The 16,485-nt window shown below is 47.6% G+C and overlaps 1 protein-coding gene across 18 annotated transcripts in view; it reads right to left on the bottom strand.

Moving 5' to 3' along the window:
* Positions 1-16,485, bottom strand: part of LOC119973916 (inter-alpha-trypsin inhibitor heavy chain H3-like) — a 149,226-nt gene that overhangs the window by 123,529 nt on the left and 9,212 nt on the right. For all 18 annotated transcript variants that reach the window (XM_038812536.1, XM_038812540.1, XM_038812539.1 and 15 more), the window contains exons 5-10: positions 11,405-11,509; positions 3,065-3,227; positions 2,845-2,955; positions 2,635-2,763; positions 2,439-2,555; positions 68-236 (exon numbers count right to left, since the gene is read on the bottom strand). In XM_038812536.1, the coding sequence (XP_038668464.1) occupies positions 68-236; positions 2,439-2,555; positions 2,635-2,763; positions 2,845-2,955; positions 3,065-3,227; positions 11,405-11,509 (794 nt within the window). The remainder of the gene's footprint in view (positions 1-67; positions 237-2,438; positions 2,556-2,634; positions 2,764-2,844; positions 2,956-3,064; positions 3,228-11,404; positions 11,510-16,485) is intronic.

The raw sequence follows: 16,485 nt of genomic DNA, 5'->3' as shown, positions 1-16,485 counted from the left end.
ACAAATTTTGAACAGTAAAGTACAATAAATTTTCATTTTCTTATTGTGATAAAAACACCGTCTTTACCTCCTCTGGCCGAAATGGTTTGCACAAACGTTTTCGCTTCAGTCACGTTGGCTGGAGTTGCTTGAAAAATGGAACTTCGCCATGTTTTAAATGAATGATCAAAGATAATAATTGCAAAATGATCCTTTGTGTCCAAATCATCTAAAATTTTTACAAGAGCTTCATTTGTCTGGAAGGGACAAAACATTAGTTTGCAATTGTAGGTTAAGAGCATCAACTTTAAATGAGTATATTAACTGTAGTGCCACAAGAGACTTTGATGCCATTTTCTTGCTGTGCTGGTGTGTAGGGGCCCTTAGCAATCACAGCTGAACTCACAATGAATTTTCACCAAATAATTTGAAATTGGCTTGCATTACAGTTCAACAAATATATTAGCCAAATACTAAGATAGTCACAATATTAAGAATGTTGAAGTACAAAATATTCTAATCTGGGTTGAATCCAGAAGATATCTTTTTGCATTCTTATTGAGGTCTTTGTTAGTTTAGAGGGACAATGCACCTATTATTTCCTATTGATCCAAAATGAGAATCTGTGCCCATTACCCATCAGTGAAAACCCAAATCCTGGACTGAAATAATTAGTGTTTGTGGCATTAACTGATAATTCTTCACCCGATGACATGCTTCATAACCTAGTCTGTGGGCAGCGTCAGGACCCTTTGGTCAGGGTCACATTGGGCAGGACAGGAAGATCCCACCAACAGGAATGGCTGGAAAATTTCCACCACACTGTTTCTTTACTGCTGGAAAAGGACACTGAAGCACCAAAGCAGAGTGCCATTTAAGTGGATCACAAAGACTCAACTCTCCAGCCACTGATATTCCCATCTCCATCAGCAGCCTGAGAAGGGGCACTGGATAAAGCTCCAGCCCAATCAAAGAGGGAAGAATCTGAGGGATAGTTTTCACTGATGCACGCTTATGTGCTTCCCAGTGACAACGGAACACCATCTGGCATCAGCTATGGCTCACAGTAGCCTGCTTGCCTTTGCATCAGAAGCACAAAATATCTCAGCTGACACTCCACCTCCCAGATGAGATGTTAAACTGAGGCCCTACCTGTCTTTCATGTGGATGGAAAAGGCCCCATAACACTGCTTCAAACTAAGGGAGTTCTCCCAAGGCACCCTGGCCAATTTCTAACTCTTAATCAATTATACTAAAACAGATTACCTGGCCATTAACACCTTTCTATTTATGGGACCTTGCTTTGTGTACATTTACTGCATTGTTTACAATAATGACTACACTACAAAACTTCACTGACTGTAAATCCCCTTCTTTCTCCAGTTGGCAGATATGTGAAAAAAGTTAGTCACTCTTCTAAGTAAGAAGAGAGGGATTTGCATCATTCCCTGCTGCACCAAATAACATTTCTTGAACTGGTGTTTGTTTAAAAATAATTTTGGGAATGGTGTGTATGTTTGTGTGTATGTGTGTATAAAGGACTCAATTAAGCTGGAGAAAGGGTAACGGGTTTCCTTTTGTCTGGAAGAGTTGAGATATGAAAGCAGTGGAAGTGCTACATGCATGGATTTGTAATGAAGCTACGGTCAAGTGTCTTTATAAGTAAATAAGTCATATTTAGAAAGGGACTCTTTTTTTTCAAAGGAGAACAAAAGGCTTTTACAGTTTGCAAAGGTTTCATAAGTAGGGGAGGTTACTACATTCTATTTGATCCCAAGAGTGGGGTCAATAGGAAGGAAATGAAAGATTTTAATAGTTTGAAAAAAGTCAAAGTTCAAAGAAGTGCCGAGAACAATTGAATCAAAGATGAAAGGGAAAAATGATATGTAAGGAGAGATTTTAAGCTGATTTGGGGTGGCCATATGGTGAAGACCTCCTGGAAACAGCTTTGTGTTGGGAGGAGAAGGTGAGGTTTGCATCAGCCATCCAGTCAAGCCAGAAAAATCTTGGGCTGCACAAAGCATCTTGTTCTGAAGTTTTGGATTTCCATAGCAGAGTGTAAGTGAGTTTGAGAGGACTTGTGGCATACCTTTATTAAAATGACAGCCGTTTTGTCTTGGATAATGCTGCTGGATTTTTATAGTTAAACATCTATAAGGAAGTATTTCCTGAGTGGGTTTGACCAAGTAGGGAGTCTTTTGGGGGATGCTTTGTAAAACTATTTTGAACTGTGTAACTGTAAACTTGTGTGCTTATGTTTTCTTTTTTTCTTGTCAATAAATCTTCAACTTCTAATTTTTAAAATCCCAGAAGTGTTACTGGACTCCTTGCTGCTAAGATCAGTACATTTTCTTCTCATTTGCAGAATACAAAAAAAAAGGCATAACACAGAAGCCAAATTTTCCTCTAGTATTTGGTTTGCTCAACAATTAACATCTTCTGTAATCATAACCATTTACCTGGTGCATTTTAGTCCCCCTCATTGATCCACTGTGGTCAATTACAAAGATGACATTTTTAGGAATCCGGGATAGATTAGCAGGTGCAAAATGATGTACAAAGTATCCATTTACAATCTGAAAAAATATAAAATGTAAAATAAAAATCACAAGCATAAATAATCCTATCAGGATTTTAAGTATAAATTCCAATTACCTGAACACTACCAGCAGACAGGTCTCTATTGACGTCATAAATGACGATGAAGTCTCCGTCTAGAATTGTTTCATGACAATCAGGACACTTGCGTTGTTGCTCAAGAGTTGGTTTGAAGGAAACATGTGCCTAAATGAAGCAGTGACTCAATGTTAATTTTTACAGTACTTGTTTAGATAATGATTTCTATCAACAACAATATGTACCCACCTTTGTGTCGCTAAGAGTCTGTTTCACAATTGAAGTCAGATTATTTGGTAGGAACTTTGCATCAACATTCAGAAAGGCAATGCCTTGTGGTTCAAATATGTGTACGTCAATCTGGAAACAGCAATCCAAAATGTGAGAGAATTTAATTATCATCAAATAAGAAAATCAAAAACAGCCACAATTAAAATATATTAGTAATATTGTTGCTTTAGAAATGTACCTGGAAATGTTTGACAAGTTGCTGAGGTTTTACTCTGATGTGCATCTCATATTTCCCCAGGTTACGTTTTAATAATTCTTCATAGGTTAGTTCAAATGTGACCTTTTTGGTTGGTCCAATATTTACTGACACTTGAAACTTTTCCATTTTTCTTCCAGATACTCTTAATAAATTACAAAACAAAAAGTAGAAGTTAAAATACAGTAATGGAAATATTGAGGAGAATAATCTTGCTGTCCCACTGTTAGGTTTTGAGGCACCCTCAATTACGACGCGAGAGTGAAGTCGGTAATCAAAAGGCTTTAATATACAGAGAACAGGACAGCATTCGAGAGAAGTGTGCTCGCCACATGGAGCCTTATCCAATATACAGTTTTCTGGGGGCGTAACCAGAGGCGGACCCCCAGGGTTCCAAGCCTCTTAAAGGGGCAAGGTATTAAAGGTCAGGTACCGTTTACGGCAGTTATTAATACCGTTCATCACATTCACCCCCTGTTTAAAAAAAACACATAGTCCGTCGGGGGTGAAGTGTTTTAAATTATAAGTTCAGTCTTTGTGGCGGTCTGATCGTCCGTGCTGACTTTCGCTGCTCCGGTGGTGGCGCCATCGATGCGGTCGGTTCCGATGGTGGTCTATCCAGGAGCACGGTTGACTGAGCCTTTGCCCGCCTTGGAGGGGGGTATCAGGGGTGATTAGGGTGGTTGGTGCCGGCACCGGCTGGGGGGCAGGGGACGCTATGGGGGGGGGCGCTGTCGGAGTCGGCAGTCGGTGCGAGGCGGGGAGCGTCGGTAGAAGGGGTGGGGGGGTCGGTGGGGAAAACGTCGGGGTCAGTGGGAGAGTCGGTGGGGTCGGTGGGAGAGCCAGCGGGTGCCAGGTCTCGCAGGGAGACAGAATCCTCCCTGCCGTCGGGGTGCTTGACGTAGGCATATTGAGGGTTTGCGTGCAGCAGGTGGACCCTCTCGACTATTGGATCCGTTTTATGGCTCCTCACGTGCCTCTGGCGTAGGACTGGACCCGGAGTCGTCAGCCAGAGTGGAAGCGAGACCCCAGAGGTGGACTTCCTGGGGAAGGCAAACAAACGATTGTGAGGGGTCTCGTTCGTGGCCGTACAGAGGAGCAACCTAATGGAGTGCAGGGCATCAGGTAGGACCTCCTGCCAGCGGGCGATTGGGAGACTCCTTGACCATAGGGCTAGGAGGACAGCCTTCCAAACTGTCGCATTCTCCCTTTCCACTTGCCCGTTTCCCCGCGGGTTATAGCTCGTCATTCTGCTCGAGGCGATGCCCTTGCTGAGCAGGTACTGACGCAGCTCATCGCTCAAGAACGATGTACCCCGGTCGCTGTGGATATAAGCGGGGAAACCAAACAGTGTGAAGATGCTGCGCAGTGCCTTGATCACGTGTCGTAGTCAATATTTTCCCCGCATCTGTACTGTGATAGAGAAATTCAAACAGCATTCATTAGGTAAGCAAAACTGAACTTTATTTACAAATTAGAACTGCTAGCAGTAATGGCTGAGACTTGAAGTCGGAAGGCAGTCAAGTACAAACTGCTGAGTCCGTCCCAAGTCTGCAATCTCACAGAAGAATAAGATGATTTTTATACATTATAGGATCAAGATAACATGAATACAGCTTGGTCAGGAATTTGATCGAAAGTAAAACATAAGTAATAATCATTACAATGGCGTCGCCTTGCTGACCTTTAGGGGACTGGGGTCTCAATTCATTATCTTGTCTTTGTTTTAAGAAATGGACAAATTTGTTTACGTACAGGAAGAGACGGTTTTTTAGCTTGGTATGTATTGGGACTGCTCTAGTCTCATGACGAACACGCCTTATCCTAGAGTTTCAGAGTCACCCAGTTCTCAGGTCAAGTTGACCTTGGCTTGCTAGTATTTGTGCCTTAGGTTATGCGAAGTCAGTTTAAATTTAATTGTACCAAGAAGACTTGACTAGTTTTCCCATCATGCCATTATTTGCTTCACACAATACCACACACGGAGGCCGAGGGGCAGGGGACAGCAAAAGGGAAGCGGGAGAATTCGTCGATGACGGTGAGGAAATATATGTTGTGGTTGGTGGTCGGGAGGGGCCCTTTGAAGTCCACGCTTAGTCGCTCAAAGGGCCCAGAGGCCTTTATCAGGCGGGCCTTGTCTGGTCGATAGAATTGCGGTTTGCATTCCGCACAGATCTGGCATGCCTTAGTCATGGCCTTGACCACCCCTGTGGAGTAGGGTAGGTTGCGGGACTTGATGAAGTGGGCAAGCCAGGTGACCCCCGGGTGGCAGAGGTCATCGTGGATGGATCTCAGGCGATCCAATTGCCCGTTGGTCGGTGACGAGGGTGAACCTCCTACCGGCTAGGTAGTGCCTCCAGTGCCGCACGGCCTCCACAATGACTTGTGCCTCCTTCTCGACTGCAGAGTGCCGAATCTCCGAGGCGTTTAGGGTTCGGGAGAAGAACGCTACCGCTCTGCCCGCCTGGTTGAGGGTGGCAGCCAGGGTGACGTCTGATGCGTCGCTTTCTACTTGGAAGGGAATGGCTTTGTCCAACGCGTGCATGGCGGCCTTGATGATGCCGGCCTTGATACGGTCAAAAGCCGACTGGGCCTCATCCGTCAGGGGAAAAACCGTGGTCCTAATGAGTGGCCGGGCTTTGTCCGCATATCTGGGGACCCACTGGGCGTAATAGGAGAAAAGCCCTAGGCACCGTTTGAGTGCCTTGAGGCTAGGGGGGAAGGGGAGTTCCTTAAGGGGACGCATGCGGTCGGGGTCCGGGCCTAGGACCCCGTTTTCCACGACGTAGCCGAGGATGGCTAGCCGGGTTGTGTGGAACACGCATTTCTCTTTGTTGTACGTGAGGTTGAGGGCCCGGGCAGTCTGGAGGAACTTCCTCAGGTTTGCGTCGTGGTCCTGCTGGTCATGGCCGCAGATGGTGACGTTGTCCAAGTATGGGAAGGTAGCCCGTAAGCCGTACTGGTCCACCATTTGATCCATCGCCCTCTGGAAAATGGAGACTCCGTTTGTAACACCGAAGGGGACCCTGAGGAAGTGAAACAGCCGACCGGCTGCTTCAAAAGCCGTGTAGAGGTGGTCCTCTGAGCGGATAGGGAGTTGATGATAGGCATTCTGCAGTCGAGAAGGAGGCACAAGCCATTGTGGAGGCCGTGCGACACTGGAGGCACTACCTAGCCGGTAGGAGGTTCACCCTCGTCACCGACCAACGGTCGGTCGCCTTTATATTCGATAACGCACAACGGGGCAAAATAAAGAATACCCAATACTGGGCGATGTGAATCACCATTTCAGCTATGCGGGGAAGTGGGTAAGCATCGAGTTGCGTAAAGCGGTTTATGGTCTGGCTATAATCCACTACCATTCGTTGCTTTTCCCCGGAGCGGACTACCAATACTTGAGCCCTCCAAGGGCTGTTGCTGGCCTCTATGACCCCCTCTTTTAGTAGCCGCTGAACCTCTGACTTGATAAAAGTCATGTCTTGGGTACTGTACCGGCGACTCTTGGTGGCGATGGGCTTACAGTCGGGAGTGAAGTTCGCGATGAGACGGGGTGGCGCAACTTTGAGTGTCGCCAGGCTGCATACCATGAGTGGGGGCAGGGGTCCGCCGAAGTTCAGTGTCAGGCTCCGGTGGCTGCACTGAAAGTCCAGACTGAGCAGCAGGGGGCGCAGAGTTGAGGAAAGATGTAAAGTTTAAAACGGGTGTATTCAGCGCCTTGAATTGCGAGGTCAGCGACACAATACCCCGTGATTTGAACCAAATGGGACCCTGAGGTGAGGGCGATAGTTTGGGAGGCGGGGTGGGTGCGCAGGGAGCAGCGCCTTACCGTGTCTGGATGGATAAAGCTCTCCGTGCTCCCGGAGTCGAATAGGAAGGGAGTGTCGTGGCCGTTGATTCGCACCCGCATCATTGAGTTTCGCAGGTGTTTCGGCCGCGATTGATCGAGTGTGATCGCTCCTAGTTGCGGGCCGTCAGAGTCGAACTCACAAAATGGCTGCCCGGAGTCACAAGATGGCTGCCGCTGCCTGTCGAATGTGTCGGGTTTTGAAGATGGCTGCCGCCACGATGGCCGCTCCCATGACTCGCACAAGGTCGATGATGCGTCGGAAGTGGGCGTGCCCGGCCGCAGCGCGGCTGTGTTGCGGGGTCTGTGAGACCGGGAGCTTGATTTCTGGGCCTGGTGAGGGTTTTGTTTGTGGCCTTTGGGCCCAGCCAGGCAGACTTTAGCGAAGTGCCCTTTCTTCCCGCAGTCGTTGCAGATCGCGGATCGGGCCGGGCAACGCTGACGTGGGTGCTGCCCTTGCCCACAGAAATAGCATGGGGAACCCCTGGAGTGAGTGGATCGCCGCGCGGCACAGGCCTGTAGCGTGGCCAAGTCTGGAGGGGATCGAGAGGGGTTTTCAATGTCTGTGGAGTACGTACGGAGGTTACGGTGGGCCGTTTCGAGAGAAGAGGCGAGCGTTACCGTGCCCTGGAGATCCTTTGCCCCGTCTTCTAGGAGCCGCTGCCGGATGTACGAGGACATGATACCGGACACAAGGGCATCGCGAATATGTAAGTTCCTGTGGTCTTCTGCCATCACTGCTTTGTGGTCGCAGTTCCTCGCGAGCGCATTGAGTCTTTCCACGAACTCGTCCAGCGTCTCCCCGGAACGCTGGCTGCAGGTTGAGAGCAAATGTCTGGCGTGTACCTCGTTAGTAGGTTTTATGAAGCGTTTCTTCAGTATTTCGACCGCCGCATCATAGGTCGTAGTGTTTTCAATCACGGCGGAGAGTCGGTGGCCCACCCGGCCATGTAGTAAGCGCAGCTTGCGAGTGCTGTCGACATCAGTCGTTGAGGAGTCCAGATAGTCCTCGAAACACCGGAGCCAATATAAAAAAAATTCCGGGGCTTCCGGCGACCTGGCGTCCAGGTTGAGCTTCTCCGGTTTTAAAGCGCTGTCCATCTTGATGTGTCTGTAGATTAAATTGAGGCACCCTCAATTACGACGCGAGTGAGGTCGGTAATCAAAAGGCTTTAATATACAGAGAGCAGGACAGCATTCGAGAGAAGTGTGCTCGCCACATGGAGCCTTATCCTATATACCGTTTCCTGGGGGCGTAGCCAGAGGCGGAGTCCCCCAGGGTTCCAAGCCTCTTAAAGGGGCAAGGTATTAAAGGTCAGGTACCGTTTACGGCAGTTATTAATACCTTTCATCACAGGTTTATATCATAACGACTAGGGGTGCATAAAGAATGTCCAATTTTGCAAGAAGTTAAAACAGTGCCTTTCACAACCACAGGATGTGCCAAAGTGCTTGGCAGCAACTGAATATTGGAAACATGACAGCTAATTTGCACCCAATAAGGTCCAACAAGCAGCAATGAAATAAATGACCAGATTTAATCTGTTTGAGGTGTTGGTCGAAGGAGTGAACACAAATAGAAAGAAGAAAATAGTTTCAAAGTATAATATAATCTCAGTTTATAGTTTATGGATTACTCAAATAGATTGGAACCTGTGATCACTCCCTTTTGTTCTGTATCCTGGATTATCCTGTATAATATCAGAGCTCAATGATACTAATTGCATCAATCATAAGGATTAGATCCATAGTTATTGAAATACTTCAGCAGAGGATTTAACTGGATCTGCAACATGAATTAATTATTTGACCAGAGCATTATCTGCTACTAGCAACATGGGCAAATTATTTTTTCCAAATGCAATGTACTTCTATGAACCCTTGACTCTTGCCTACCAGACTGTCAAGAATCGGTGAGCAAGATGCCATCCCCAAATCAATATTTGAATGAAAATCCTGCCTGTTGTGGTTAGGTGCTTCTTTCTCAGAAATTGGTACGATGCACATAATGCATGATGGCTAACTACCCTTCTTTCCAATTGGATCTGCTCGAGTTATACCTTTCAATTGGGCGAAAATAAAACGTACTCATTCTGTATGTATAATGTAAATGAGCTAATCTGAAGTTATTTGAATTAGGTAGTGTAGCCACCTGGGGTGGCCACTTCCTGATTCCAAAATGCAGGCCCTCAAAGAATGCAGGGAAAATTGGCCAGCCACAGGAAAACAAGCAGGTGCAAGGTTTCCTGTGTATTAAGATTTGCAGAACCCAGACAGAACCGAAACCAATAGCCATCTACATAGAACATAGAACAGTACAGCACAGAACAGGCCCTTCGGCCCTCGATGTTGTGCCGAACAATGATCACCCTACTTAAACCCACGTAACCCGTATACCCATAACCCAACAATCCCCCCATTAACCTTACACTACGGGCAATTTAGCATGGCCAATCCACCTAACCCGCACATCTTTGGACTGTGGGAGGAAACCGGAGCACCCGGAGGAAACCCACGCACACACGGGGAGGATGTGCAGACTCCACACAGACAGTGACCCAGCCGGGAATCGAACCTGGGACCCTGGAGCTGTGAAGCATTGATGCTAACCACCATGCTACCGTGAGGCCATACTAATGAGCAATCCCCAGGAACAATTAGAAACATTGAATCAATCGGGACCAAACCAGACTCCCCGGCGCCAGCGGGAGCCAGGACAAAGGCAGGCCAACGGACACATAGGGCCCGCCCAACGATCAGGGAACAGCTCCAGTATTGGAGAAATCGATAGAAACGATGGGGACCAAGTCCGGGGTCCGCCCACAAGGGCGTGAAACCCCTGGGGACTATAAAGTAGAGTCCCCAAGTTCAGTTCGCTCTCTTGACAGCTCTCAAAGAACTCTTGACCGTGACTCTCAGCGAGGAGAGACCTGCCTAGCAGCTGCATCAACCAAGTAAGTCTCAAGTCAACGCACGCTACGAGATAGACGCTCCTAGCTACTATTCCGTACCAGTTTGAAGCCAGCAGATTCAGAACTGGACAAAGGCCATTGTTCCTCTGACCTGGTGGGCCATTTGAATGCTAAGTATAGGCCTTTAGTAGCAGTGATAGTTTAATAAGTAGAGTTTATGCATGAGTAGTGATTGACTGTGTGTATAATAAATGTATATTGATTTGAAACGTACTAACTGGTGTATTGAGTTATTGATCAGCACTTGGCCTTGAACCTCGTGGTGGTATCATAAAGATACCTGGCGACTCTAGAGCAAAGGTTATTAAAACAGAGCAATTAAAGAGAAAGCATAACGAGCAACAGTAGAGAGTTTCTGTGCTGTTCCATTTTTTAGCAGGGAACCCCTACATGAAGGCAGTGAGCATAGGAGATGGGTCCACAAAAGTGTAACCCCAATTTCCAAAACATCAATCTTACTAACTTCCTTCTGGGTGCTCAGAACACCAACATCGCCTCTCTTTTTGGATGATTTTGAAAAAGATACACCTGCATATATTTAATGAAACATCAGCCAGTAGATTGAAAACTGATTGGGCAAGAGGTGATTATAAATAAACAATGGTTTCTCTATTAGGGGGTGGGATGAGGACCATTGTGCTGCTGAACCAAATTGCATAATAGGAAATTTGGTCAAGTAAAGAAATATTCAGACTCAAGCTAAAACAAAAGTGCGCAGCGATGAAACCTTCAGGTGTCCAGATACAAAGACCTACCGTGGTAAACACAGACAGTTTATAAGCAAAAGATAGCAACTTTATAGCAACAGGGGAGATGCGGCGTTGAAACCAGACAACCGCAGATCCTGAGCAAGAGATTCACCTGACCTTTGCTGTTGAAAAGGCTGTTAAGTCGGAAAACCGCTAGGGGAACAATGAAATAGATATGTCCGGTTTACCAGACCTTTGGACAAATTACCTCAGTCACATAAGGCTCTCAAACGTACATATCGAACGTTCGAGAAGGGGAAGAAATTGTACAAAGGTACTGAAGATTGAAGCCTCAGGAGTGAAAACCCTGGGAGCAACTATCATCTATCAACTATCAAGTCAGGGACCTGGAGATCAGTGAAGTACCCCCTGGTCAGCTATTCTGCAAGGGGGATACTTGAGTTTGATTCGTGAATTGAGCAACGTTTATTAATATATTGTGTTAAAATGTCTATGTCACATTCATTGAGTTAAAGAGTCTGCGACAAAAGAGTCTGTGTGACATTAATCAAAGTTAATGTCTGTGTGACATATTAGCACCAATAAAGACTTTTAAAGTGAACACTATCAGTCTTGTCTAACTGGTGTGACATGTTGAAGAGTATGGGGGGGCGGGGGGGCAACTGCCCACTGGAGTTTTGTGTATCTAGTCTCATCTCTTTTCTGTTTATATTGACTTTCACTCATCGGTTAGTGTGGGAAATAAATTGACAAAAGGCTGCATGTCATAATTGAGGTGGTATGAATGTGTTCTCACTTTACAAGTCCTGCAGTCTGTCCCCGTGAAACCGCTTGCTGGTACTGTTGTTGGGCTGCTTCTTTCTCTTTCACAGCTCCCACATAGGTCACTCCATCTAGACTCCTACAAAGAGAGAGAAATCACATGGATGGCACAACAGGAATCTCATTCATTAGTTTTCTCGCACGCTCCTCCCGTTGGTCTGCTACATTTTCTTGATTTTGAGAATCAAGTCCAGACAAAAAACAAATGAGAACAGAAATAATTACATCACATTTGGTAAAACCTTGAGTTAGCAGGATATATGTTGAGTAAATGTTCATTCCTGGAAAGCTGGCGATGGAGGAGAGAGAGTTATTTTGCATAATTATTCATTAATATACTCAATTTATATTAACATAGGTATTTGGCAGATTTAAACCACTTCTCTTAATTCTATGCATACTGTTCAAAGAAAAAACTACACACTATTATAACATGCTTTTAATTATTAATTTCTGTACCTATTTTAATTCATATTTGTGCATCTACTACCACATCCCTGAAAACACTGGATGGGTATGGGTGCAGAAAAATGAGTGGAAGATCGTCTCGGAAACTGAATTGAGGATATCTCTGAGAGAGAGAGATTGGTCTGGAGAATCCTGGAGGAAGGGGTAGGGAGGTGAAATTTCAGAAACAGAGATGGGGGTGGAGTTTCCGATTTTGAGGCTATGTCCGGAGGTTTTATATTGTCTGTTTTATACCCCGCACCGATGCTCCGACTGGTGAGGGGCTAGCAGCCATGCCATGTAAAATGCACCACCTTCCCGATATAAACGCCTGGAGAATTGCCGGGTCTGTGGCCATAGTCCGCAGCCGCCACGCCAGAGTCACGAAAACTGAGATCACACGTGTCCTGTACCATCGGGAACTCGGCCCATCGGGGGCGGAGCTTTGGGGGAGGGCCTCTGAGGCTGTCCCAATGGCGTGCACCGTACTCATCGATGCCGCTGTTTTAGAGGGGGTGGAGCATCCAAAAATAGGCACCGCCCTGATTTGGTCGTAAACAGGGATTCTCCGCCTAATCGGCGATTACGATATTGGCGTTGGGCAACGGAGAATCCTGCTCAGGGTGAAACCCAGATTGAGCGGGTTGCAGATATCTCGGAAAGATGTTGCAAATGGAAAAAGGCACAGCAAGATCAGAGAGGAAATAAGGATAGGATGTTGGAGGCATAAAGAAGCCAGAACCCAAAACCATGGAAGACACAATCTCAGGAACATGGAATTTGCAGCAGTTAGAGTCCAGATTGGTTGCAAACTTCTGAAAGTAAAGTGTCAGAAAGAGAAAAAGGAAGAGAGAAATGGAAGAGAGAAATGCTCCTGAATGGACTGGAAAGAATCAGCTGTGCAATCCCAGACACAAACAAATTATCAAGCGTTAATCCTGAATGTTGAAATACTCAGGATTAATTAGAAACCTAAAAGTATTTAAAATGGAATAAAAGAGGTTTCAAGGGTCATGATCCACCGGTCTTTTATTTCACTCTAATCTACATATTGGGTGAGATCTTCTGTCTGTTCAAGCTAGCAGATCTTGCAGTCCTGCCAATGGCACCCGCCCCGCTGCAGGTTTCCTGGCGATGTAGGGTCGATTCGATAGGAATGTCCATTGACAGCAATAGGTCCAGAAGATCCCACCACGGCCAATTAAGGACCGCCTCCCACCGTCAAGAAACACGCCCCGGGGAAGCCAGAGCATCTCATCCAATATCTCCAATCTATGCCTGTTGTTTGGAATTACTTACAAATAGTACACTCAATTTTGAAATCTAAACAGAATGTTGCAATTACATTGAGTTCAGAGAATTAGAGCATTTTATGTATTTCCTAGAATTGCAAGTGGGAGTTTGGATTCTGTCCAACGTAGTTGACAGATTAACTATGAAGCCAACATAGACTCTGGCCAGTTGACTTGCGTAATGTGACAGCACATGGTTGTGCATTTGGAGACCAACTTCAGAGCTTTGGGCAAAGCCTGAATCACTTGCGATATTGAGCAAGTGATTTCCTATTGTGTGCTCTGGAGGATTCATTTGGAAGTGGAAGACTTAGGGCACGATCCTTTCATTTACAGAATAAGTGCTCCCGGCAGCAGGAAAACCCGAGTGCTTCCCGCTGGCACTAGGAGCGCCTCCCAGGTGGGATTCGCCCACTTTCAGCATTTTAAAATATGCATCTTTGGAAGCAGGCTGGCTAGCCCACCTTCACCGATTTAGAGGTGCCCTTTTTAAAGGATGTCCTGATCCCAGCGTCCACAGACCGGCCCCCTCCCCCAAACAGAGAAGGGGAGCACCCTACCGCTTAGCAAAGAGGGGCATCCTCCAATCCACCACTAAAATGGTAGGTCACATCTCCCCTACATAGGCTTGAGAGTTAGCCGACCCCCCTCTCCCCCTTCAGCCCCCCCAGCCCCCCCTTCAGGTCCCGTCCCTCGAAAGTGGCAAAAGTGCGCTTCCCATGGCACCCTGGCCCTGACGTTCTGGCCGAGCATATTGGACAAGAGGAACAAGGAGAGAGGTCCAGTGCCCACCTGCGGCTGCCAGGCTGCAGAATGGGGGTCCATTCTGACCTGGGTGTCAGGTGGGCTCGGGCTTTGGGCAAGGGGTTGACCAAGATTTTACACCCCGTTGGGGGTCTCGTGGCTGAAGTGCTCCTTCTAGCCCTGGGAAATCTGAAGATCACCCTTGGCATGGCGATTTCAGGCAGCATTCTGATCAAAATCTTCATTCTTGTCTGTATCCTGTGAAAACTTTGAGTGGTCTGGCCAAAGGTTAAACCTCCATGCCCACGGGACATCTGGTAGGCTTCCAAATCGCAGCAGTGCTCCATTCTAAAGAACGGATTTCCCTTTCTCTCTCGGAAGCTGCAGATATGAGAAGACCTTTTTGACGTTTTCTAGCTTAGGAGGAGTCAATGTCATCCGGGGATATTCCCTTTTGTAGGCTGTATGAGCAGCAGGTGCAGCCTGGCCACTTTGTACTGCTCTGCTTGACAGGTGCAGAGCAGATCAAACAATTTATTATTGATACAAGCCAGGAAGCCCCAAGTACTTTGCCTTTCTTCTTCACAGCTGCTCACTCAGTCCTATGTTTTTAACACATTTCTTTCAAGTCTCTGAGCCTTCATAGAAAGCTTAAAACCTTTGAAAACCTTTGTTTTCATTCAATTTCATGATCCAGTACCTTTAATTAGCCTTTGGTTGATAGCTTAATTGTTTTTACACAGTCGGCTGTTCATGGTTGAATGCATCTGAAGTACCTCCTATTGTTCCTATCCAAAAGTTTATCAACACCCAGACACTAAGATTGGAAAACAGGATCTCAAAGCTTTTGGGCGCAATTCTCCGCTCCCCACGCCGGGTGGGAGAATCGTGTGAGGGCCGGGTGACTCACGCCACACCCCCCTGGCGCCCCCCGCAATTCTCCCACCCCCCGCTCTGAAAAATCGCCGCTCGCCGTTTTTCACGGCGACTGGCGATTCTCCGGCCCGCATGGGCCGAGCGGCCTGCCGTTCGCGACCGGTTCACGATGGTGGCAACCACACCTGGTCGCTGCCGTCGTGAACATGGGCGCCAAAGGCCCGTTTGAAACTTGTGGGGGCAGAGAGAGGAGTGAGCACCACGGCCGTGCTCGGGAGGGGACTGGCCCGCGATCGGTGCCCACCGGTCATTGGGCCAGCGTCTCAAAGCGACGCACTCTTTCCCCTCCGCCGCCCCACAAGATCAAGCCGCCACGTCTTGCGGGGCAGCGGAGGGGAAGACGGCCACCGCGCATGCGCAGGTTTGAGCCGTCAGCCCGTCGGGTTGGAGCTGGCCAACCTGCGCATGCGTGGCTGACGTCACTTAGGCGCCGCCGTTGCGTCATTCTCAGCGCGCTGCCTTGACGCAAACGTCAAGGCCCGGGGCAGCCGAGTGTTACGGAGCGTTGCTCCTAGCCCCCCGGGTGGGGGTGAATAAGGTGAGAGGAGCGGCCTCCGAGGCCATCGTGAAACTCGGCCGAGTTCACAACGGCCTTCCCGATTTTTCGCGGGTGCGGAGAATTCTGCCCCTTAGCTTTGAAGTTGTCTGCAGCTGTCAATCAGAACAAGGATGTTTAGTGGTGGTCCACAGTATTGGTGGATGATTTTAATGGAACTTGTTTCTGGCACATTAATCTCCCACCCAACAGCTATGGCAGAATGTCTTCGGTTATTCTTGCTGTCTCTCGTTATCCATATGCCTTTATAAACTTAAAGTCCACTTCCAATCCACAAAGTAGCTGGCCACCCATTAGCTTCTGGTTGAAAAATGAAATGAAATGAAAATCGCTTATTGTCACGAGTAGACTTCAATGAAGTTACTGTGAAAAGCCCCTAGTCGCCACATTCCGGCGCCTGTCCGGGGAGGCTGGTATGAGAATTGAACCGTGCTGCTGGCGTGCTTGGTCTGCTTTAAAAGCCAGCGATTTAACTCAGTGAGCTAAACCAGCCCCCTGGTTCAGCAGTGGGGAGCCGATTTTGGGAGGAGTTTGTGGGAAGGGTGGAAGGAAGGAGGGGCGGGATTCTCTCAGTCCGGGGTCGGGCCGGAGAATCCCCGCGACCAGCACGAATCGCACAACGCTGCCGCAGAGCAGAGAATCGGCACCATTGACGCCGGCGTGGTTGGCGTGGCACTGGTCGGGGGCTGCTCTACGGGGCCCCCCTGCCGACTCTCGGCCCGGGATGGGCCGAACAGCCGTCGTAATGGCGTTTACGACGGCATCAACACTTAGCCTCAGGATCACAGAATCCCGCCCTTTGTGTCTCTTCATCCTTCTAAACAGCCAACAGCCTGTTAGGTCAACCATGGTGGTTTTCCAGTTCATATCTCCCTTAAAATGCAATTGCTGACCTATAGTGGCAATAGGCCCCAATTTATAAAGTTTCTGACTGCTTTAACAGGTACCTCAGCTGCTTGAAGAAACTTGCAGGTAACGAGTCACAGGGGGAAAGAATGGGTCAATTGCTGAGGAGGTGACTCACCTGCTCAGTCTTAACTGCTCACTTGCCTGGTTTCTGCCTGATAGGCAGAGTAAAAA

This window comes from Scyliorhinus canicula, chromosome 11 (assembly GCF_902713615.1).
Source record: "Scyliorhinus canicula chromosome 11, sScyCan1.1, whole genome shotgun sequence".
NCBI lineage: Eukaryota > Metazoa > Chordata > Chondrichthyes > Carcharhiniformes > Scyliorhinidae > Scyliorhinus > Scyliorhinus canicula.
The sequence above is the reverse complement of the archived record's forward strand: the minus strand, read 5'-3'. Positions and strand labels throughout refer to the sequence as shown.